A 24,589-nucleotide genomic window follows, 5' to 3' on the forward strand; every position below is an offset into this window, starting at 1 on the left:
TACATACTCAAGGTGTGGTTTTTAGTTTGTTTATTAAGTTTTTCATTTTGCTTTCTTGTTTTTTTTTCAGTCACAGAGTGTGTTTCCTCTGTTATGTGCACATAGTTTATTGTAATAAATTAATCTGCATGACATAGAACGTTAACATTATCAAGCTTGTAATTTAAGGCCAGTTTGTGTGATAAATTACATTATTAGTGATAAAAATAAAATAAAATTCTGATTTAAATGATAAACATGTACCATGGTTGCAGCCAGCCGATAAAGATTATGCACCTGGTGTGCATCTATTCTTCATGACATCTACACTATCTTTGTTTTTAGTAGGTATGCAGGAGGAAAAAAGAAATGATCATACATAGTCATAATAAAATGCATAAAGGCACAGTAAAAATTTACATAAGAACTATTAAACAAGAGATTAAAATCAGTGTAAAATAGGTCTATTATTATTCTCTCCTTTCTTCTTTCTTCATATTTATTAGTTCTGTTACCACCTCAGCCGTATGGAGAGGCATGATGTAAATAAAAGAAACTTCTTTTTTTTGTCTTGAGTATCCGTGGACACTTCAATTCGGCTCTAAAATAAAATTGCTGACGCCAGGAGATTTTCCTTCGGTGCTTATCCCTTTTCAGCAGAGAGCCTAATTTCTGAGCTATTCTCTTTAACTTATTACAGTTCATATAGTGTGTGACCTTTCCGTCCTGTGCGCAGTCACATTTCCAGGTTATAGCCTACTCCTTCCTTCGTCTTTGGACATTTGTGCTTCTGTACGCAAAGCTGTGCCGACAAACACACTGGACATCCACGTAAGGACCTTGACACAAGCATGTTATGGTCAGGGTTGCCAGATGAGGCTGACGATTTCCAGCCCAAAAAATGCTCAAATCCCGCGTAGAAGCACAAAATCCCGCCCAATTCTATTGATTTCTATGGGGAAAATTGGGCTGGGCAGGTTTTTCTGCTAAATGGCGTTTTTACCTGCACACGGCCATCCTAAGCAGCCCAGTTGGGCGGGAAACAGCCCAATCTGGCAACACTGGGTATGGTATGTCAACACGTCTCTGCATGATTTGCAAGTCACACATATCAACATAATATTAACTTAGAAAGATGTACTAGGCTACATGTTACATTCTGTGGGTATACTTCTAGCCTGCTTAGTTAAAGCATGATCTGTACCATTCAAATGCACACCGAAAACAACATAAATTCACCTTCATTAGTTTCAGTCCCCTTTATGGGTTAAGACTGTTGTGATTTTCTCTTGTCCCAGGTTTAGAAAGGTACAATAACTTACACACGACAATGTGACTTATAACATTTGTCTCGAAAGATGTTTTCTATGACATACTATTGACAGTGCCTCAGTCAAAAAGACAGATGCAGATGACAATAAAATCACATTCAAATATTCCGTAGGTTGTCAGTGACAAACAGTGAATTGTCAGAGTGAAGAGAAAAAAAAAATGACAATAAGTTATGGTACCACGTACAGTTAATAGGCGGCATATAACATTTTAAACTGTAAAGCCAGAAACTGAAAAGGGAAAACAACCACACACACAGACACAAGCAAAAATAACCTATTGCCCAAGGGGACAGTCAAGATTCATATGCCTATGTTTAAGTATAGGCAACTTCCATTAAGGGGAGATACATCTCTTAATTTCCCTCTAGCTGGATGTGTTCTTGCAAGTCGTCCTCTATAGTTTTGCTTTATTTTTTTAAAAAGAAAAGGAATATAAATCTCAATTGGGATTTCATAAGACTGTTTTCACTCAAAGCGCAGAGAAACTGACTTTAATATTGATTTTTTTTCTGAGCTTTGTGTGTATGCTGTGCTGCCATAGCACTGTCGTACCAAAACAAATCAAAACCAACAAGAATCACTAACATACTATAACTTGGTCTGCCTACATTTTTCTTCTGAACTCTGCCCTTAATCTAACACATGCATAACTGTAAAATTAAGAATTTTTGGGAGGCTCAACAAAGATACATGATGCCAATTTGCTACTTATAATATAAGGGCCTTTGAAAAGTGTGTATATATATACTTTCAGCCTAATGCACCATTGCATCCATTATGAAACATGCAGTGCCCATGCATGACTGAGATAGGACCTCTCACAGTTGCTCTACCGTTTCATCCGAACCGACACCTCTGTGTAACGGAGGTCAACTAGCAGTGTGGCGTGGAACGTTATTAAGCTTCCCTCCCGAAGCCTCATACAGTATCGGTAGCGTTGAGCTATCGGACTGGTCCTTAAGCTCAGCGGTATCGTGCTGTGACTCCCATACCTGAACCAATGCGTTGACTGGGAGGTGCCGAGTTCGAGACCCGAGGGGGACGGACTGCGTGGGAACACCTCAGTTACATCTGCTCTGCTCCTTGTCACAGGATAGCAGTATCGCCTCTGGGGCACCTAAGTCACGCCCTCTACTTCTTGGTTCATGGGGCAGGGGGAGTCAAAAAATAATTACTGGGCTTGAAAATGAGTGTTTTTTGACACCAATCTAAACCTTGGACCTCCACCTATGCACCACAAATCCAAAAATCACTCATTTTCAAGCCCAGTAATCATTTTTTGACTCACTGAGCCATGAACCAGGAAGTAGAGGGTGTGGCTTAGGTGCCCCCTTGAGCTTCTCCATATATTTTTTTTATTTGTAAAAGAAACAAACCATGCAGTGATATGTATTCATTTCATTCAACAGCATGGGAGGAGTCATATCAATTTAGTCAACAGACTGAAAATATTCAGTGCTACTAAAACACTCCCATAATAAACATCTTCTCTTGTCTGACGGGGAAAACAAAAAGCAAAAAAGAAAGAAATCTGAAACAAACAAACAAAAAAAATGACAACAGAAAACAGAGCGAATGTCCTGATTTCCTAGCTCCATTCACAGCTCACGAGGCGGAGGGTCAATGCTGCCACACGTCGTCCAGGTAACGGGCGGACTTTGAGCGTGCTTTGATTGTGCCAATGACCACGTTTACATGATGTTTTTTAATTCGGAATTAATCATTCGGAATGAAATAGTTCCGTTGGGTTTACATTGCACTTTCATTTAATTCCAAATTGTGAAGTGTTTTTACGTGATGTTTTCAAAGCCTAATTAAGTTTCATTCAGAATTAAACTGAGTTAATTCTGAGTTTAATTCTGAATTAAATGGCCCTACCGTGACTGATATGGTAGGGCACACGTTTACCACTCGGCCGACCCGGGTTCGATTCCCGGTCCGGGTCCTTTGCCGGTCCTTCTCCATCTCTCTCTCCCAGCTCACTTCCTGTCTCTCCTTCACTATCCTGTCTCACAAAAAACAATAATGGCTGAAAAGCCCCCCCCCCCCAAAAAAAAAAATTCTGAATTAAATGTCACATGTAAACAAGGCCACTGAGTCCCCTTTGGACATCCGGGTAACCCCCCGCCCCACGTGCTTCAGTGCTCAGACACAAAGCTGAGGTCCGTATTCTGCTGAGAAAGAAAGTCAAAAGTCCCCCCGGTGGTGGGTGTGCTCAGTTCGCTGCTGTCCCCGATGAACAGCTCCGTCTCCCCCCATTTAGGCGCCGCCTCTCCTCCTGGGCCTGAAACATGGGGCTCGTGGTGGCTATTGTTGCCGCTCCCACTGCCTCCACTTGCACTTCCACCTCCAACGCTGCAGGTGGCGCCACTGTGTGTGCCGGTGTGGGGAGTGCCGGTCGGGTTGCTGTCCGTGCTGGAGGGCAGCATGAGGTTCTGCACTGACAGGGACTTGCCCAGGTTGCGGTGGTCTGTGGCGGAGGAGGTGGCGGCGGAGGAGGTGGCGGAGGAGGAGGAGGTGGCGTCGCCGGCCGCGGTGGGTTGCAGGAGCAGCAGAGGGTCCACGTCCAGGCTCAGGTGTCTCCTCCAGGAGCCGTCTTCTTTGGGGCTTCGTCGTGGGGAGCGGCTCCGGAGCCTCACGCCGCTACCCGGGAGCTCCCCGGCACTACTCTGGCTACCGCTGCCAGCACCATCTGCTCTGTCGGCCTCCTCGTTGGGTGTCAGGACCAGGCAAGCGGAGCTGGAGGTGGGGGTGTTGCCGCCCTCCTGAACCACCCCGCTCTCGGGCACCAGTTCAGGGATCATGCCCACCGACGGCCTCCCCAGTGCCGTGGCCACCACGGTGGGCAGCTGGAGGGTTGTTGTTGTCGGGGACGTGGCGGCCGCGGGCGGACAGCCGGGCGTCGTGGGGGAGGGCTTGTTCAGCTCGGGGAAGTGTGAGTGTGAAGGCCTGTTGGGGCCCAGGTGGCCGGTGGGAGTGAGGACCGGCGGAGGCGAGCAAGGGTAGAAGTTGCTATCCGGCGAGGAGGGCGAGTGGCCGGGGAAGAGGGGCGAGGGGCTGAGCGAGGAGGCCGAGGTGGGGTAGCCCGGCGGGCCGCCACCTCCAGTGCCCAGGCTCAGTTCGCTAGGCGCCAGGATGAGCTGCAGCCCGTGGGGCAGGTTGGCGCTGTGCGAGCGGAGGACGCCGCGGCCCGTGTGGTGGTGGTGGTGGTGGAGCGGGTGGTGGTGCGGGAGTCCGCCGCCGCCGTGCTCGGAGCTCTGGATGGAGCTGGGGTAGTCGGAGGTGGCCTCGAACTCAAACAGGGGCAGGGAGGCCAGCGTCAGGCCCGAGGAGGAGGAGCCCTTCTGCAACGCCTGCCTGTAGATGTCCAGCAGGGAGTCCAGCTTGGACTCAATGGACTGCACCTGCAAACCAGGAAGACTACAGTTAGAAGCTGTTTATGTAACGGAGGCCAACAAGCAGAGTGTGGCGTGGAGCGTTAGTAAACCTCTCTCCTGGAGCCTTATACAGCATCTGTACTCTATTCATGAGTATACATACTCATCTTACCATCGTGGGAACACCATACACGTAAATGGGTATTTTTGAAAACGCATTGGTTTTGACCTCTCATTTACACATAAATGTTTTAGAATGGACTTTTCAACATAATTAGAACATTCAGAAAATGTTGATGTATAAGTAAAGCCCCCCACAATGGGACGGGTCAAAAAGACCCGGGACCTCCTGTGTAATAAAAATGTGGAGTGGGGGTTAGCGAGGTGAATCACTTTTTTCTTTTTCAGATTCTTTAAATTCTTTAAATTCTCTATACTTGTTCCTCACAGAAAATAAGCCAAGGCCAGTTAACGTCAGTGTAAAAGAATAATAATTTAAAATATTTTTCTGAAAATGGGTCAAAAAAATACCTTACAAGGGTTAATCAGTGTTATGTCGCCTCGTTAAAAACAAATACATATTTACATAAAAGCATACTGTCATGGGTAATCCGTGTCAGACTTGTATCCCAAAGGTTGCCGGTTCGACTCCCGACCCGGCAGGTTGGTGCGGGGTGTAATTGACCAATGCTCTCCCCCATCCTCCTCCATGACAGGTACCCTGAGCATGGTACCGTCCTGCTGCACTGCTCCCTTGGGGCGCCATTTGGGGCTGCCCCCTTGCATGGGTGAAGCATAAATGCAATTTCGTTGTGTGCAGTGTGCAGTGAACACTTGTGCTGTGAAGTGCTTTGTCACAATGACAATGGGAGTTGGAGTTTCCCAGTTGGGCTTTCACTTTCATACTGTATATTTACCTGTCTCTCCACCTTGCACACACGGCCCAGCATGCTCATGTCCTCCAGTGTGTCCCCCTCAGGGTGGACTTTGTCCCTCATCTTCCTGTCTACAGGAATCTGCCCTTTGCCCAGAATCTGGTCAACCCTGCAGAGAATACACAAAATACACATTGACGGGATGCAGCTTTGATGGGAGTACACATACTCCTCTTACCACTATCCCAAAAAGCTCACCGGTGGGAAACACCTGAATCCAAGTTAGTGGAAAACAATCAATCAAGGGGTTAGCATACTACACACACTACACTAGGCTAATCCACAACCCAATATAACCAGAGCCATGGAGCTAAGAGTTAGGCTAGTGTTAGGCTAGTGTTCCATTTTTGTACACAAAAAAGGCGGCTCATGAAGCCTTTGATACATAGATCGCCATTGACATAGTTCCACTATAGTCCACTATAGAACACAGAAAGTGTGGTAACGGTATTATGTAATTCATTTTTATTTAATATTTACTTGATATGTATGCTCTGTGTTAGTCTGTAGTGAATAGAAAGCCGCAGCCTAGAATTATTTCAATCTACGTGAATCATGTCATAAACCGACTTATGATTGTCACAACTCTGAATTCCATGGCTCTGTACACGACTACAAGCTCATATCCAACAGGCAAGGAGGGAGAGAGAAAAAGAGGAGTGGAAGAAAGAGTTAATCTGAAAACATACCAGAGCGACTCTTGGACAAACATAAAACTACAAGGAGTTATTGGGACTCTGAACAGGGGAGGAAAACTATCACTGTTAACCACAATGCAGATGTTATTGACAATACCAGGTCATAATGCAATGTTAATAGCAAACAACGATCTTCTGAATGCTTTATTTTGTTTGTACACAAGCACACCAAATAAGATTGTTTACACTATTTACACATTTTATTAGCCCAAACAACACATTAGAGGAATGATCTCTGAAAAGTTAACAAATAAAGTAAAGCTAGGCTCTATTTAAAGTACACTTTGTGTTTCAGTGACAAATCTGGATAAATTCAGGTCACAGTTAATGTGAATATCTAAGTACCGGTAATACAAGCTATATTGGAGTTACCAACTTTTTATGAAGGTTTGCCACTAACCCTGAACCGTGTACTTGAAAAAGACCCCAGCTTATACGACAACATCTTACAGTATTTTGTTAGTCTGACAAATCACATGGTAAACAATAAACATGGAACTCGCTTTGTAGGACAGAGGTCTCCAGTAGATCCTTGTGCAATACTTGAACCTCACATAGCATCTGGAATGATCCATAACACCTGAGAAACCATGCTTAAGATGGCGTTTCGATAACTCCATTACACCAAACATATATTTTTTATATATATTTTTTTAGGGCTGCTGTGCCTCTATTAATTGACAGGACAGTAGGGAACAGACAGGAAATGGTTGGGATAGAGAGCTGGGTAAGGATCAGGCGTCAAGCCGGGATCGAACCCAGGGCCTTGCGCAATGGTACAGCGCACGAGTCCTACTGAACCACGTCTCCCCCACACCAAACTCAGTCAGTTTTAGTAATGTCCTGCATCAAAGTAGGCCTATGGCGATGATTCATGTGCATAGACAGGAATGACGTGTTGTTGGGTAGCCCAATGTCTAAATGAAAATAGGCCATCATTTTGACAATACTGTTAAATTATTCATCTTTAGCATGGCATCCTCAGAGAAGGCAGTTCTTTATCAGTGCATAGAGGGAATACCAACCAAAGAGGGAATACAGTACCAACCCCTTTGGAAGAGACTGGAATAAGGGTAACTGAACAAAGAATTCAAACCAATGAACTGCATATAATCCAGTCCTCAAATACTGTATTTACTGTACAGCTCATAAAATTGCCTTATGTTTGATGATGTGTCTACTACGTATGTAAATCAAAGATCACATCAGAATATTCTAATCATCTAATAATGTAAGAATGTCCCTTCGAAAATTCAGTTCAGTGACCACTCATTTTCTCTTTTCCAATCTCTCCAGGGGGTATACGGGTACGGTAGCTACTGTAGGACAACGGCAAAGGTGTCAATTCCGGGTCCAGAGAGTAAAAACCCTGCCACAGTTTCTTTCCAACACAGGTGACTCCAATACGTAGCTGGTCGGCCTGTCTGGCGTGCTCAACGATCAGCTTATTCAGCGCTGGTTGGATCAAATCTGTGGAAAGGTTTTCACTTTCTGAACCCGGCATTGACACCTCTGGAGAATGGTACGGGGTATGGGGTATGGGGAATGGGGTGTGGGGAATCGGGTATGGGAGTATGGGGTATGGGGAATGAGGTCTTGGGGTATAGGGAATGGGGGTAGTGGGGTATGGGGTATGGGGTATGGGGTAGTGGGGTATGGGGGGGTCTTAGGGTATGGGGGTATTGGGGTATTGGGGTATAGGGTATGGGTATGGGGGTAGTGGGGTATAGGGTATGGGTATGGGGGTAGTGGGGTATGGGGTATGGGGGTAGTGGGGTATGAGGTCTTGGGGTATAGGGAATGGGTTATGGGGGTATGGGGGGGTCTTAGGGTATGGGGTATGGGGTATGGGGGTATGGGGGGGGTCTTAGGGTATGGGGGTAGTGGGGTATGGGGTAGTGGGGTATGGTGGTATGGGGGTAGTGGGGTATGGGGTATGGGGGTATGGGGTAGGGGGAATGAGGTCTTGGGGTATGGGGTAAGGGGGTATGGGGGGGTCTTAGGGTATGGGGTAAGAGGTCTTGGGGTACGGGGGGGGTAACAGGGTATTGGGGTATGGGGGTATGGGGGTAGTGGGGTATGGGGTATTGGGGTATGGGGTATGGGGGTAGTGGGGTATGGGGTAGTGGGGTATGGTGGTATGGGGGTAGTGGGGTATGGGGGGGTCTTAGGGTATGGGGGTAGTGGGGTATGGGGTATGGGGGTAGTGGGGTATGGAGGGGGTCTTAGGGGATAGGGGTAGTGGGGTATGGGAGTATGGGGTAGTGGGGTAATGGGGTATGGGGAGTATGGGGAAAGGGGCACAGGCTATATGGGGTATGGGGAATGAGGTCTTGGGGTATAGGGAATGGGGAATGGCGGTGTGGGGAATGGGGGTAGTGGGGTAGTAGGGTAGTGGGGATATGGGGGTATTGGGGTATTGGGGTATAGGGTATGGGTATGGGGGTAGTGGGGTATGGGAGTATGGGGTAGTGGGGTAATGGGGTATGGGGGGTCTTAGGGAATGGGTTATGGGGGTATGGGGGGGTCTTAGGGTATGGGGTATGAGGTCTTGGGGTACGGGGGTAACAGGGTGTGGGGGTATTGAGTATAGGGTATGGGGGTAGGGGGGTATGGGGTAGGNGGGGGGTCTTAGGGTATGGGGTAGTAGGGTATGGGGGTAATCGAGTATGGGGAGTATGGGGAAAGGGGCACAAGCTCTGGGGGTATAGGGGGTCTTAGGGTATGGGGTAGTGGGGTATGGGGGGGTGTTAGGGTATGGGGTAGTGGGGTATGGGGGTATGGGGGGGGGGGGGGTAAAGGGGGAATGGGGGTATTAGAGTATGGGGAATGGGGGTAGTGGGGTAGTAGGGTAGTGGGGATATGGGGGTATTGGGGTAGTGGGGTAATGGGGTATGGGGGGTCTTAGGGAATGGGGTAGTGGGGTATGGGGGGGTCTTAGGGTATGGGGTAGTGGGGTATGTGGGGGTCTTAGGGTATGGGGTAGTGGGGTATGTGGGTATGGGGGGGGGGTAAAGGGGGAATGGGGGTATTGAGTATGGGGAATGGGAGTAGTGGGGTATGAGGGTAGTGGGGTATGGGGNTATGGGGGGTCTTAGGGTATGGGGTAGTGGGGTACGGGGTATGGGGGGGTCTTAGGGTATGGGGTAGTGGGGTATGGGGAGTATGGGTAAAGGGGCACAGGCTATGGGGGTATAGGGGGTCTTAGGGTAGGGGGTATGGGGGGGGGGGGGTCCATGGTGGATGCTGACCCAACAGCTGACTGCTTCCTCCTCTGGGCCTGGCTGTAATACAAGTGCAAGGCGGGGGAGGAAAGGTTCCTGCTTTTGGCCCCCATGGACTGATGCGGGCCCAGGCCTGAGTGGAGCCTGGATGGGGGAGCGAGGGGCAGAGTGTGGGGGTCAGTGGAGCTATAACATATCCCCCTCGGGGTCGGGGATCAATAATAAAGTTACTCTACTCCATAAAAATAATACTATGACTCTACTCTACTACATATTGGGTGGATTCCTATATGCAGACTTCCCTCCTTCTGTGCTGCTTGTTGCCTCGCGTTTCGCTGATGCCCCCGCCTCCGTGGAGAAAACAATTAAGTTTCCCCGCTGTCGGCCTAGCCAAAACAATTTATTGGGGATTATTCTTTATTCACCTTAGCCAAAACAATTTATTGGGGATTATTCTTTATTCACCTTCCCGTTTGCAAATGAGAAAATTATATTAGAATTGAGTTTTTGTGAGATATTGAAATACAAGGCTGTTGTCGGTGACGACACCGTGAGGCCGCGAGGAGGCAAGTGTGCAAGGGAGGACGGGAGTCCACATATGGGAATGCACACGTTATTTCACAAGTTGTTCATGAGGGAAAGGAAGAAATAGTAGGAAAAAAATCAAAAGACAGAGAAACAGAAGGAAATTGTGGGCAAGTAACAGTTCTTGTAGCAGACATTTTTTTCCCTATTTCTGATAGATTTCTTAATCATCAGGAAAAGGCAGCAGTTCCATTCAAAGTATGCCTTACACTATAATCAATACAAATACAGATACAGCAGTTGAGTATAGCTAACAAAATACATCAGGCAACAGATTGAGCAAACAAAACAAAAATATCTTAACAAGGTACAAACTAAAGAACTGACATTCAGAGAATAGCAAACTAACCCATTTCATGACAAAAAAAACTACTTGAGCTAGCGGTAGCAGCAGTGTATGAGTGTGTTACAGTATGCAACCTTGCCTCCTCCACTTGTGCTTGTGGCCTCGCCCCACCTCCTGGCCCCTCCTCCGTGGAGAAAACGATAAAGTTTCCCAGCTGTCAGCCTAGCCACAACAACTTTTGAAGGACTGTTTTTCATTCACCATCTCAATTGCAAATGAGAAAAAGACTTAACAATTGAGCTTTTGCAAGATATTGAAATACAATGTTGTGGTCAGTGATGTCATTACTTCCTGGTACGAGGAGACAAGCACAAGTGGAGGAGGCAATGTTGCATATTGTAACGCACTCTATGTATGCAGCTCATATGTGCATTACTCTTCATTCACCAGCAGATGGTGAGTTGCACTTTGAGTAAGTAGCCTATTAGTCCAAGTATGAATGAATACAGCCCACATCTAACGCTGCCTTATTTACCCAAAGAGCAGCTATACTAGTCATTCATAGCAGCTTTCTGAAGCAGAAAAAGAGGAAACAGAGAACATAACACATCCAAAATATTTCTCGTGTCACTCACAGGTCATTCAGGAGACGAAAGCGTGACAATATGGGCTCCTTATTTCATATGTTAGGGTGAAGAACTATCCATTTCCATAACAGCGAAATACCATGTAAGTCTCTGTAAGTCTATGCTGTAGGAAGCACCAGTGAGCTGCTAACTAGAAGACACAAATCTAAAGCTGAAGATGGGACAAGACCTACTTGCTGCGTCAATATAATGGCACAAACGAGCTAGATTAGTCCTACTGCAATGAATAAGACTGCTCTTTTTAAAAATATGCAAACCATTTCAGATCAACAAATTGCCTTTTGAATTACAATGTTGACAAACTAAACAAAAATAAACCAAAATAAAATGTAACAAAATTACATCTCATGATGGAGAGATTTAGATCATTTGCTATTTACATAACTGTTACAGCACTAATTCCGACTGACCAGTCGGATCAGATGATGAAAAAACATGTCAAACTTTTGTTGTCCCCTGTTTGGCCTGTGGTGAGAGTGGAGTGGAGTGAAGTGGAGTGGAGTGGAGTGGAGTGGAGTGGAGTGGAGTGAAGTGGAGTGAAGTGGAGTGGAGTGGAGTGGAGTGGAGTGAAGTGGAGTGGAGTGGAGTGGAGTGGAGTGGAGTGGAGTGAAGTGGAGTAGAGTGGAGTCAGTGTTGCCAGACAAAAAATGCTACATTATCGTACCAAAACCTCAAAATGATCATTTTTGGGGGCTTTTTTTAGGGAAATTATCGTACAAGACCCAAATTGTTGTTTCAATTCAATTCAATGACAACTCTGAAATGATCGTACATCATTTTTTTATCGTACAGAGGATATCATAAAACGGAAAAAATTATGGTACAAATACGATAACTGAAAGGAAAATAAAGGTCTGCAACACTGTTTGGTGCTCCCAAAATGTAATGGCACGACGTTTCGGATGAAGGACGGTTAGTCCGAAACTTCGTGCCATTAAATTTCGGGAGCACCAGACCGTGTTGCAGACCTTTATTTTCCTTTCAGTTATCTTCTGTTTGGTCCAGCACCTGTGCTACTGATGTGCGCGCATTCTCTTTTTAGAAATACGATAATTATCGTACATCTGGCAACACAGAGTGGAGTGGAGTGGAGTGGAGTGGAGTGGAGTGGAGACTTTCGAAATTCCAAATTGAATGAATTAAAATTCACAGTAATGCCATAATATGAACACTAGGTGGACTAGGAACATCAATGGGTGGTGTAGATTAAATTCAAAGAAATTCAAGGTAGTGACACCACTTAGTGTGCGTATCATGGCATTACTTTGAATTTCAATTCATTCAATTCGGAATTTCGTACAAGACTGGTGGAGTGTAGAGTAGAGGAGAGGAGTGGAGCATGCTACTGTTCTACTGGAGGTGAAGAGCAGAGAGGAGAAGAGGAGAGAAGAGGGGGGCAGTGTGGGGCAGCCTGACCCTGGGGCAGAGTGCTTCCTCCGGGCCTGGCTGTAATACAAGTGCAGGGAGGGGGAGGAAAAGGTCTTGGCTTTGCTGCTCAGGGCCTGGGGAGGGCCCACAATAGTGTCCAGCCTGGGTGAGACAGAGACAGTGAAGATAATATATATAGGGTGAGGTGAGGTGAGGTGAGGTGAGGACACCGTCACATTCACTGCACATACATACGTACACTCATGAAACACTGATAATATGAAACACATATGCATGCCAAGCGCACTCACAGACACACACACACACGCACACACGCATGCACACACGCACACAAACACACACGCACGCACGCACACACACATACAGACTTATACACATAAACATTCTTACAAACACATACTTTTACATTTTAATACTCATGCAAAATAACAAGTAATGCTGAGAAATGTTTGTGAATTATGAATAAAATGAAACTGAAACTGAGAGATAGAGGATAAAGTGATGAAGCCACACTATATATTCCTCCTCATATACAACGTCGGTCCGATACACGAGAACAACGGTTCTCACCTGTTTTGAGCAAGTGCCTCCTTGACCTCATCATAAGCTTGCCAGCACCCCCTTAGTATTAAAGAATAAAATGGACTAATTTCCCTCAATGGCAACTAAGCACCTTCTCAACGCCCCCCTAGGGCTCCCCAACGCCACCTTGGGGGGCTGTACGCTAGTATGACTTCAGGTAATAACAACCCACCTGGTCTGCAGGCTCTTGATTCGACAGAGCATGTCCAGGTGTCCGGCGGAGTACTGCTCGATGACGTCCTTCACATCGTACGGCCTCAGAGTCTCCTTGAACTTCTTCTTGGCCACGTGGAACTTCATGATTCTGCAGAGATGAAAAAAAAAAAAAAAACAACACCAACAACAACAATGTCAATGGACCCACTGCATGTCACATCACATGCTGCAAACCCTCAGATAAGTGAACTTGGATGGATGGACGGAACTACACCGTGGCGTATAATATCACTCAGAAACGACATACACTGAAGAATGAAGGAAAGGGGAAGGAGATACAGAGAGAGAAGGCAGACAGAGAGAGAGAGAGAGAGAGAGAGAGAGAGAGAGAAGGCAGACAGAGAGAGAGAGAGAGAGAGAGAGACAGACAGACAGACAGACAGAAAGACGGGTGATGATTACAGAGATGAATACACAAAATTAGAACCAAGTTAGAGCTTGTGAAATGAAAACTGAGTGATTTATGTATTTGTTTACGGATGACGTTTTTTTTTTCAGATCGACTTTGTGGTATAAGCTTTTCCTTTCAACCTCCTCTGCTTTCTGCAGAGGCAGAATCAGGACTGGTCTGGGGTAGGAATAGAGTAGGAATAGGGTCCGGGCACTTTTGGCTTAAAGGGCCCCCTCATAATTAGCGGCGCAGAACTGACTCATCGGTGGTGGGCCCAGCACCCTCGCCAGGGGTCCACAAAGGTTCAAGTTCAAGTTGGTTTTATTGTCAAATTCTTTACATGCACTGGTCATACAAAGAATTTGAAATTACGTTTCTTGCTTTCCCATGCAGACATAGACTAATCTAGGTAAGGAGGTACGGGGGCCACCGAGAAATGCCCGCTATGCCAGATGGCCAGGGGTCCACAAGGGTAAGGGGCCCACCGAGAAATGCCCGCTATGCCAGATGGCCAGTCCAGCCCTGGGCAGAATAAGTGGTGCTGTTTATAACTCCATATGACAGTCTGTGGTTGTTGTCTGAATGAGAAGTCCCCACTGAGATAATCATCTCTGTTAGTTTCTCTCACCAGGTTGCAGGTTTCATCATGCACACACCTGCCACTTCTCCACATCCAAGTCAAACAGTATATCAGAATAGGAAGGAAATATACAAAATCAAGAACGAGAAGTCAGAAAATCATGAAGAAAAAGAAACAGATTGTCCTATCAGTCTTTACACAGCTATTTCCAGCGATATATATATCTGTGCCAATAAGCATGACAAGTTTCTTACCTCATTTATGATCGCACCACTTATATCCAAGGACCACAATGGAGATAAACTTCCGAGCTTTATTGTGTTACCCTCTGCTTATTTTATTTAAGTACCAAACTGTCCCTTTAAGTATGTGGTGTGGTTTATATGGAACTCAATCACATATTTATTTTTATATAAGAACTGAGAATGTCAAATAAAATCGTTCATTCATTCATTCATTCATTCATTCATTCATTCATCGAATTGGTGTTTATCTTCAGCATTCCATTGTCCAAATCAAATATAATATTTATTATTAAAGGAACAGACCACCCTTTTTTGATTTTCACATAATTGCAGTATCTCCAAGCATTATTCATGAACGTGCATATCATTTTCGTCTATGTGTTTGCATTGCCCCGTTTGACAGTATACCCAAATTAGGCATAGTAATGCAAGTCTATGGTACAAAATAAAACACCATCAAATGTACTTCTAAACCACTTTAAAATGAATGTAACATTCACCAGAGTGTAAAACAGCAATTTAATTCGGTCCAGTGATCACTTGTGGCTTGATGCTAAAGATACCAGTTACTTTCAGTGATTATGCTAAGCTATGCTAATAATTCTGATCCAATAAATCTAAGTACTGAAAACACAGAGAAGAAAATGTTATGCACATTCATGAACAATGCTGGGAAATACTGCAAATATGTGAAAATCAAAAAAGGGTGGTCTGTTCCTTTAAAGCAATGCACAAAACATATGTAGTAATATAATCATTTTTTGTAAAATTAAATTAAACTTAAATTAATGGAGAGTATATAACTTGTGCATATTATTACACAGCTCTTACTGTAAATCATCTTCTAGTACGACTGCATGAGTGCCGCAAGTATTAAATCTCACCAATAGGGGGTGATACCACATCAAAAATGCCTCCACCTCTGACTCACAAACTCACAGTCAGCGAGTGAGCTCAGCGCAGCGCACCAATCCATCCATCAACCTCTGTGCGCTTTCTTTCCCACAGCCCCGTGTGCACAATCACACAATGCACTGCCACTGTGAAACATCAGTCATGTCCATAAAAGCTCAGCATCAATTTACGGAAGAACGGTAGTGGAGCCCAGTCCTGCAGCTAGGTCAGCACAGTCTGCAGGTCTGTTATGTGTGTCTACTCTGCTTGTTATTTTCCGGTGGGCCTCTGCTGGGCGGGTAATGTTGACAGAGGGGAGAATTGACCCAGCTCGGCCCCCTCTCTCCCTCTCTTTCCTCCCTTTCCTCTCTTTCCCCCCCCAAATGGTGCACTCTGGGGTCGAGCACACGCCTGGGGTGCAGCATTACTGGTCGGCAGCTGCCAAGGCCAGATTAACGCACATGCAGGCTAGATGTGGCAGCAGACTAGGGCCCCCCACCTGCTAGGCCCTAGGGGCCCCCACCTGCCAGGGGCTAAAAGTGGGAAAATGCAGAATTGTGACAAGATGCAATATTGAAAAATGCATCTGTCATGTTGAGTACAGTAGGTAGACATGTTGGCCTTACTTCCTAGCTCTTAATTATGACACCTTCTGCGTAAATGTGTGGCAGCTGCCTCAGAGGAGAGGAGAGGAGAGGAGAGGAGAGGAGAGAGGAGAGGAGAGGAGACGAGAGGAGTGGAGAGGAGAGGAGAGGAGTGCAGAGGAGAGGAGAGGAGTGCAGAGGAGAGGAGAGGAGAGGAGACAGGAGAGGAGAGGAGACAGGAGAGGAGAGCAGAGGAGAGGAGAGCAGAGGAGAAAAGAGAAGAGGAGAGGAGAGGAGAGGAGAGGAGAGGAGAGGAGAGGAAAGGAGAGGAGAGGAGAGGAGAGGAGAGGAGAGGAGAGGAGAGGAGAGAGTGTTTTCGTCCGACTGATGCTGCTCGCATGTATGGTTTCATGTTTAACCCCTTTAGTGCAGAGCCTTTGTTACAATCATATTGTCTGCCACTATTTTTCTGCTCTCTATTTGTTCTACATTACGTGTATACTGCTGTGCTCTGTACTGACCCCTTACTTGCTTGAATGTCCTCCTTGTAAGTCACTTTGGTCAGAAGCATCTGCTAAATGCGTAATGTACTGTATACAAGTTTTGTAACCAAAATAATAATGAAGTCTTAAAGGGGCTCAAGGTAGGATTAAAAGTTTAATTAATCACTGTCCCGAGTCGGTCGATGGTTATGTGAGTCATTAGTAAGTGAACGATGACTCTCGTGACCACTTCCATGGTCCACTGTCAGAAAACCCCAAATGCCACTTTTTGACAGAGCGGTCCAAACGGGTGTCGTGGGAAACACTTTTCGTACCAAAAATCGCTTTACATACCGCATTCATATTTGTATCAACTGCTGGCATTCCGTGATGAAAAACATTCTCAAAGGGAGTTTATTTGAACAGCATTTTTTCACTGCAGTGTAGATTCTGAGACAGGCATGCCGTAGCAATGTTGTTATGATGTACCTGAGTGTTTTAAAGAGTGAATAGGAATTTGCCACTCGTAGATATCAAACATGTTCGATATTTATTACAATGTTGAATTGTCACAAGATCATCAATTGCAAATCTCTTAACGTGTGTGGCACAACCCCACATTAAAATTGGATACAACTTTAAAGTCATGTTGCCTATCGAGTGCGTCTTCACGACTGGAGACAATATAATCAATTGTGAATCTCTTTATGTGTGTTTCACAACCCAACGTCAACATTGGATACAAATATAAAGTCGTGTAGTTTTAGCCTAGCTTTATTCCAAGTCTCCAGGGATCCGGTGAGATGCATGTTGGTGGAGGCTTGGGAGCTGCATGGGAACGATGGGAAGATTTTGTGTTTCTTTTATGGGGTTTTTTTTTGCGGGGGGGGGTTTCAAACCTTTATTATGACAGAGACAGTGAAGAGCGACAGGAAATTAGCGGGGAGAGAGAGAGAGAGAGAGACAGGGAGGGCTCGGCATAAGACCTCGGGCCAGAATCGAAGCCTGGTCGCCAGTGTCGCAGTCGAGTGCCCAGCCGATTGAGTCACGGCTGGGCCGACTTGGAAGATTTTGAGTCCAGTGTGTTTTTTGTGAGTACGAGAGGGTTGGGCAGCAGGGTGAAGGCCCTTCTATGAAAGCTATGCCCTCCTGTCAGCGAGGTTCAGGACTGGACTGGGGGTGAAATGGGGCCCGGGCACTTTTGGCTTAACCCCTTAAGACGCAGCTTTATACATTTGATGTTACCAGTATGGTAATGACCAAGTCGTGGTGCATTACTAAAGGGCCTGTGTTGTGTCATAGTATTGTAGTGCTATGGTAGTTACATTTCAATGACTATTACAGCGTGCCTCTGGAGGTACGGCGCGCATTAAGGGGCTACAGGGGGTCCTCATAATTAGCGTTGCAGGACGGACTCACCGGAAGACCCTGCACCCTCGTGGGCCCCTATTTTCAGAAAGAAACGTTAAAAAATATATATTTTATTTTCAAAAAAATCTTTAAAAAATATATTTTTTCTACATTTCAGAAAATGGGGGCCAACAAGGGTGCGGGGCCCACCGGGAAATGCCCGCTCTGCCAGATGGCCAGTCCAGCCCTGTCGGGGTTGAAGGCCCTTCTATGAAAGCTATGCCCTCCTGTCGGCATCTTTTGGGTTCCAGCCTCCAGGCCTTGAAACCTGAATCTAGCTCACACAAACGGAGCTCCACACCTACCCCCCCCATGGGCATTTGACTCTCAGCTGCTCTGACTGCTCAGTGGGGTGCTTCACACACACACACACACACACACACACACACACACGCACACGCACACGCACACGCACACGCACACGCACACGCACACGCACACGCACACACACACGCACGCACGCACGCACGCACGCACGCACGCACACACGCACGCACACACAGACACACACACGCGCACAGACACACACACACACATGCAATAACACACACACACGCACACGCACACGCACAAGCGCAGTCGCACACACACACACACACACACACACACACACACACACACACACACACACACACACACACACACACACACACACACACACACACACACACACACACACACACACACACAGTGTACCTGTTGCAACACCTATTTCCTGCCAGTCATATAGTTATTTTCAGTATTAAATTACAGATAGGCCTATCTGTGGGCAGCTCTGGGGCTTAGGTGTGAAAAACAGTGCAGCCAGCCTGGGATGAGGCCACTACTATAAACACAGACAGATAGGACGCCAACTGGGCTGTGACTTCATATGACCCAGAGTCCAATAAAAACAGGCTCGGTTTCACTTAAAACACTCATTGGTAGGTTAGGAAAACATCAGGAAAACATGATACTGGGGTCAATATTTCTTCAATAACATTATCAGCATTATATTTTTGTTTGGTTCTTCTGTTCTGTTCTGTTCTGTTCTGTTCTGTTCTGTTCTGTTCTGTTCTGTTCTCTCTCTCTCTCTGTGTCTCCGTCTCTGTGTGTGTTTCTTTGTCTCTGTGTTTCTCTATTTTCCTCTCTCCTTCTCTCAATTCAATTCAATTCAATTCAATTCAATTCAATTCAATTCAATTCAATTCAAACAGCTTCATTGGCATGACAAATAGTTATATGTTTTGCCAAAGCACAAAATAGAAATTAACATGTATTCACTAATTAATTTGATAATTCCTCTCTGTCTCTAATTTCTCTCTGTCTCTAATTGTAATTGTCATGTGTTAGAGCTTGACTGTTTTCATAATGGATTTGGTAACCTAGGCTACTCAACTATCACTTGTACCAAATGAGAGTAGCATAGTAGCTATGTCTAACCACCGCCATGGCAACCACAAGCCCCTCAATATCCTTATGTGTGTGTGTGTGTGTGTGTGTGTGTGTGTGTGTGTGTGTGTGTGTGTGTGTGTGTGTGTGTGTGTGTGTGTGTGTGTGTGTGTGTGTGTGTGTGTGTGTGTGTGTGTAAGTGTGTCTATACTAGTTTGAGTGTATGTGTGTCTAGTGCGTGTGTGTAGTGTGTAGAGTGTGTGTGTGACTGTGTGTGTGTGTGTGCGTGTGTGTGTGTTGTGTATAGTTTGTGTGTGTGTGTGTGTGTGTGTGTGTGTGTGTGTGTGTGTGTGTGTGTGTGTGTGTGTGTGTGTGTGTGTGTGTCTAGTGTGTGTATGTGTAGTGTGAGTGTGTGTGACTGTGTGTGTGTGTGCGTGTGTGTGTGTTGTGTATAGTGTGTGTGTGTAGTGTGCGTGTGTGTGTGTGTGTGTGTGTGTGTGTGTGTGTGTGTGTGTGTGTGTGTGTGTGTGTGTGTCTAGTGTGTGTATGTGTAGTGTGAGTGTGTGTGCGTGCGTGTGTGTGTGTGTGTGTAGTGTGAGTGTGTGTGCGTGCGTGTGTGTGTGTGTGTGTGTGTGTGTGTGTGTGTGTCTAGTGTGTGTATGTGTAGTGTGAGTGTGTGTGCGTGCGTGCGTGTGTGTGTGTGTGTGTGTGTGTCTAGTGTGTGTGTGTAGTGTGAGTGTGTGTGTGTGTGTGTGTGTGTGTGTGTGTGTGTGTGTGTGTGTGTGTGTGTCTAGTGTGTGTATGTGTAGTGTGAGTGTGTGTGCGTGTGTGTGTGTGTGTGTGTGTGTGTGTGTAGTGTGAGTGTGTGTGCGTGTGTGCGTGTCTAGTGTGTGTGTGTGTGTGAGTGTGTGCGTGCGTGTGTGTGTCTGAGTGTTCCCACCTGACTGCTCTGATGACACACTTGAGAGGGGCTGACAGGTCCTCCACTGTCACGTCACAGTGGCACCCCCGATCATCCACACACTCCTCTCCTCCCATGTTGCTGTCCGCTGAGAGAGAGAGAGAGAGAGAGAGAGAGAGAGAGAGAGAGAGATATATATATATATATATATATATATATATATATATATATATATATATAGAGAGAGAGAGAGAGAGAGAGAGAGAGAGAGAGAGAGAGAGAGATTTGACATTTAAGCATATATATTGACCACCACTTCTAAAAACAAGAGACAGAGAGAGAGAGAGAGAGAGAGAGAGAGAGAGAGAGAGAGAGAGAGTTTGATTTTGAAGCACATCTATTGACCACCACTTCTAGCAACGAGAGAGAGAGAGAGAGAGAGAGAGTTTGACTTTTAAGCACATATTGACCACCACTTTTAACAGCGAGAGAGAGAGAGAGAGAGAGAGAGAGAGAGAGAGAGAGAGAGAGAGAGAGAGAGAGAGAGAGATATACAGTTGGACTTTTCAGCATCTATTGACGTCCACTTCTAAAACATTAGTAGCACCAAAGAGATCAGTACAACAGCTCCAAGGCCTCAATTACACATAAACGCATCATTTTAAATAATAATAAAAAATATGTTATATGGTATATAAAGAGAGGCCATTCTTCTGAAAACATCTTCGATAACACTAGCAAGTGGAGATTAAAAAAAGAAATCTTGGTTAGAGTTTGTATATTAACAGAGAAAAGAGAGACTTGAATGGCATTCTCCTTACCGCACACAAGCTAAACGTATTTACGACAACTCTCGGCAGCATATTTATGCAGATTTGCCGATGGCGTGAACAAAGATATTTTGGTAAATGAAGGAAAGAAAAAGATTGTTTATTAAAATACCCGGGTGTGTATAAACGTCGCCTTAGTGACTGTCCTAATATCATGGAGTGCCTGGTGAGTGTCAGTGGCGGAACAATTGCACACAGGGCCCCAGGGCAAAACACTGATAGGGCCCCTCAAACAACTTGCCATGGTCACAATAGGGCCCCCAACAATACAAGAACGCCCTGGGCCCAGGGGAAAATGCCCTGCTTGCCCCGCTATATCTCCGTCCCTGGTGAGTGTATTGGAGTTATCGGGAGGCAGATAATGAAAGGAGCTCTCCTACCGATGATACCACTCAGCATAACAGGCCCCAGAGGATACAGGAAGATGAAGCAGACACACACACACACACACACACACACACACACACACACACACACACACACACACACACACACACACACACACATACACATACACACACACGTACACACACACAGACATACACACACACACACGCACGCATGCACACACACACGCACGCATGCACGCCCGCATGTACGCACACACACATTCTCATACACACACATACTCTCTCTGTCAGTCTGTCTGTCTCTTTCTCTCTGTCTCTCTCTCTCACTCATTCACACACACGCACACACACTCACGCAAACCCACCCACCTGCACACACTCAATCTCCTTAAGTTTGTGCCTTGCGTGTGTGTCTCTCTGTCTCTGTCTCTGTCTCTGTCTCTGTGTCTCTCTCTCTCTCTCTCTCTCTCTCTCTCTCTCTCTCTCTCTCTCTCTCTCTCTCTCTCTCTCTCACACACACACACACACACACACACACACACACACACACACAGCTTCCTCAATCAATAAAACGGTGAATCAGCCTAACAAAGCGTTTCATATAAAACTCTCCCCAGACTCCCCTCAACATGACAATGAGATGATACTGACTTACTGCCACACACACACACACACACACACACACACACACACACACACACACACACACACACACACACACACACACACACACACACACACACACACACAGACACAAGCACGCACATCCACACACACAAACATACAAGCACGCACACCCACACACACAAGCACGCACACCCTCACACACACAAGCATGTACACCCACACACACAATCTGAGAATGTACTCAACCCTTACACATCTACTACAATAAATAAACATGTAATGTTCTAATGCTATCTCTCCCATACACAAGCACACGCCCACACACACCATCACTTACAAACACACACACACTGCACGCCTTTTATGCACTGATGCTATCTTTCTCCTGTGTGTGTGTGTGTGTGCGTGTGTGCATGCATGTTCATACGGCATGTATGGGGGGGGGGTGTCTGTGTGCATACTGTATATATCCTAATACACACACGCACACGCACACTCACACGCACACTCACACACACACTCACACACACACACACACACACACACACACACACACACACACACACACACACACACACACACACACACACACACACACACACACACACACACACACACACACACACTACGCACCGCACTGCACACTACGCACTGCACACTTCTGATGAATGTCCCGAGAGTAACTCATTTCCTGTTGGCCTGTGTGTGTGTGTGTGTGTGTGTGTGTGTGTGTGTGTGTGTGTGTGTGTGTGTGTGTGTGTGTGTGTGTGTGTGTGTGTGTGTGTGTGTGTGTGTGTGTGTGTGTGTGTGTGTGTGATTTCTGAAAGCAGGCCACAGACAGAGGGAAATGGAGGCAATAGAGCAGACGAAAACAAAGAAGAGAGAGAAAAAAGAAGAGAGGAAAAAAGAAGAGAGGAAAAAGAAGAGAGGAAAAAAAAGAGAGGAAAAAGAAGAGAGGAAAAAGAAGAGAGGAAAAAGAAGAGAGAGAAAAAAGAAGAGAGGAAAAAATGAGGAGTGCAGAGAGTTCATCCTCAAATATGAGCCTCAGCTCTGACATGGAATAAGTAAGATGCCTGTGGGTAGCAATGCGACACACACACACACACACGCACGCACGCACACGCACGCACACACACACACACACACACACACACACACACACACACACACACACACACACACACACATATGCACAGGCACAGACACAGACACACACACACACATGTACTGAGCAGTGCGGCAGGACGGTACTATGCTCAGGGTACCTCAGTCATGGAAGAGGATGGGGGAGAGCATGGTTAGGCAGGTCGGGAGTTGAACCGGCAACCTTTGGGCTACAAGTCCTAACTGCATACCCTTGACTGCCCTAGTGTGTTTGGAAATGTCGTTCCATTTACGAAACGAAAGTTCGGGAGAAGCATAATGAAATTTGACAGGTCTAAATTAACACCTGCTCTGTATTTCCTGCTCGTCTGTCATTTGACCAGTTCCTTGCGCGCTAGTACGGCACGCCTACCTATCCACCTGAATCTCATTCCCTCAATTATCAACGCTGTATTTATTCCCCACTCACCTGCTCCTAGACAGAAAGTCGCTTTCTCGCACCCTCCATCCACCCCATCTTCTCGACCGTTTTATCCGGGAGTCCGCCCTCGCACCTCCTCGGTTCCATTCGCTCTCCCAATAACCGGCCAGGGGGTGTCCGCTCAGACCTCGCACATATTTCGCGGGCGCGGGTATTGTCCGAGCTCTCAGTTGGAGCCCCATACTCCCGAGCCCACGCATCAGATTTTATCTATATCAGGTTTAGGGCTCGGCAGTAATTTCAGCACCATGGCCAGCGACATTGCCCAACACGCTAATTTTGCTATTTGCTTTTAACTCATGTTCCTCGAAGTGAAGTGATCCAGCGACCCCGTAAAGCACTTTTCACGACTTCTCAAGTGCAGTGGTCCAGCGACCCCGTTAAGCACTTTCATGATTGCTTCGCTGCACGGACGATCACGAGAAGCGAAAATGAAGATGTATGCATACATAGGCTACTGAACCCAGGTCAAAATATTTTGTACTTAAGTGAAAGTGAAAGTGAAAGCCCATTGGGAAACTCCAACTCCAATTGTCATTGTGACACAGCACTCCACAGCACACAAGTGAACACTGCACACTGCACACAACGAAATTGCATTTATGCCTCACCCGTGCAAGGGGGCAGCCCTCAGTGGCGCCCCATGGGGAGCAGTGCGGTGGGACGGTACCATGCTCAGGGTACCTCAGTCATGGAGGAGGATGGGGGAGAGCACTGGTTGATTATTCCCCCCACCAACCTGGCGGGTCGGGAGTCGAACCGGCAACCTCTGGGATGCAAGTCTGACGCCCTAACCGCTCACCCATGACTGCCCAAGTGTATTTCAAACATATTTAACTTTCTGTCCTGTCCTACTGTCCTGTTTTTGGAAATAAGCTTATTTTACACCTCCCCTTGAGTTAAAAAATAGGGCTTTACCGGTCTCATAGGACTCAATGTTCATTGTGTGCACTGCCATAAGTAGAAAACGGCTGGAAGTACAGGAGAAAAGTTTTCATTTAACTCAAGGGGAGGTCTATTAGCTTATTGCCAAAAATGTTACAGTATCACTTTAAGCAATTATATCAGTTGTGTGCCCTATGACAAT

At 46.2% G+C, this 24,589-nt stretch overlaps 1 protein-coding gene across 4 annotated transcripts in view; it reads right to left on the reverse strand.

Annotated features, from left to right (window-relative positions):
- Positions 1–3,392: 3,392 nt before the first annotated feature.
- The window catches only part of kcnq5a (potassium voltage-gated channel, KQT-like subfamily, member 5a), a 324,848-nt gene continuing 303,651 nt past the window's right edge, over positions 3,393–24,589 (reverse strand). For 2 of the 4 annotated variants that reach the window (XM_063190918.1, XM_063190919.1), the window contains exons 11-16: positions 20,150–20,258; positions 13,209–13,340; positions 12,482–12,595; positions 9,575–9,691; positions 5,608–5,734; positions 3,393–4,717 (exon numbers count right to left, since the gene is read on the reverse strand). In XM_063190918.1, coding sequence (XP_063046988.1) covers positions 3,452–4,717; positions 5,608–5,734; positions 9,575–9,691; positions 12,482–12,595; positions 13,209–13,340; positions 20,150–20,258 — 1,865 coding nt within the window. In that variant the 3' untranslated portion in view covers positions 3,393–3,451. The remainder of the gene's footprint in view (positions 4,718–5,607; positions 5,735–9,574; positions 9,692–12,481; positions 12,596–13,208; positions 13,341–20,149; positions 20,259–24,589) is intronic. The other 2 variants (XM_063190921.1, XM_063190922.1) reach the window with 2 other exon arrangements.

Source organism: Engraulis encrasicolus, chromosome 24 (assembly GCF_034702125.1).
Source record: "Engraulis encrasicolus isolate BLACKSEA-1 chromosome 24, IST_EnEncr_1.0, whole genome shotgun sequence".
NCBI lineage: Eukaryota > Metazoa > Chordata > Actinopteri > Clupeiformes > Engraulidae > Engraulis > Engraulis encrasicolus.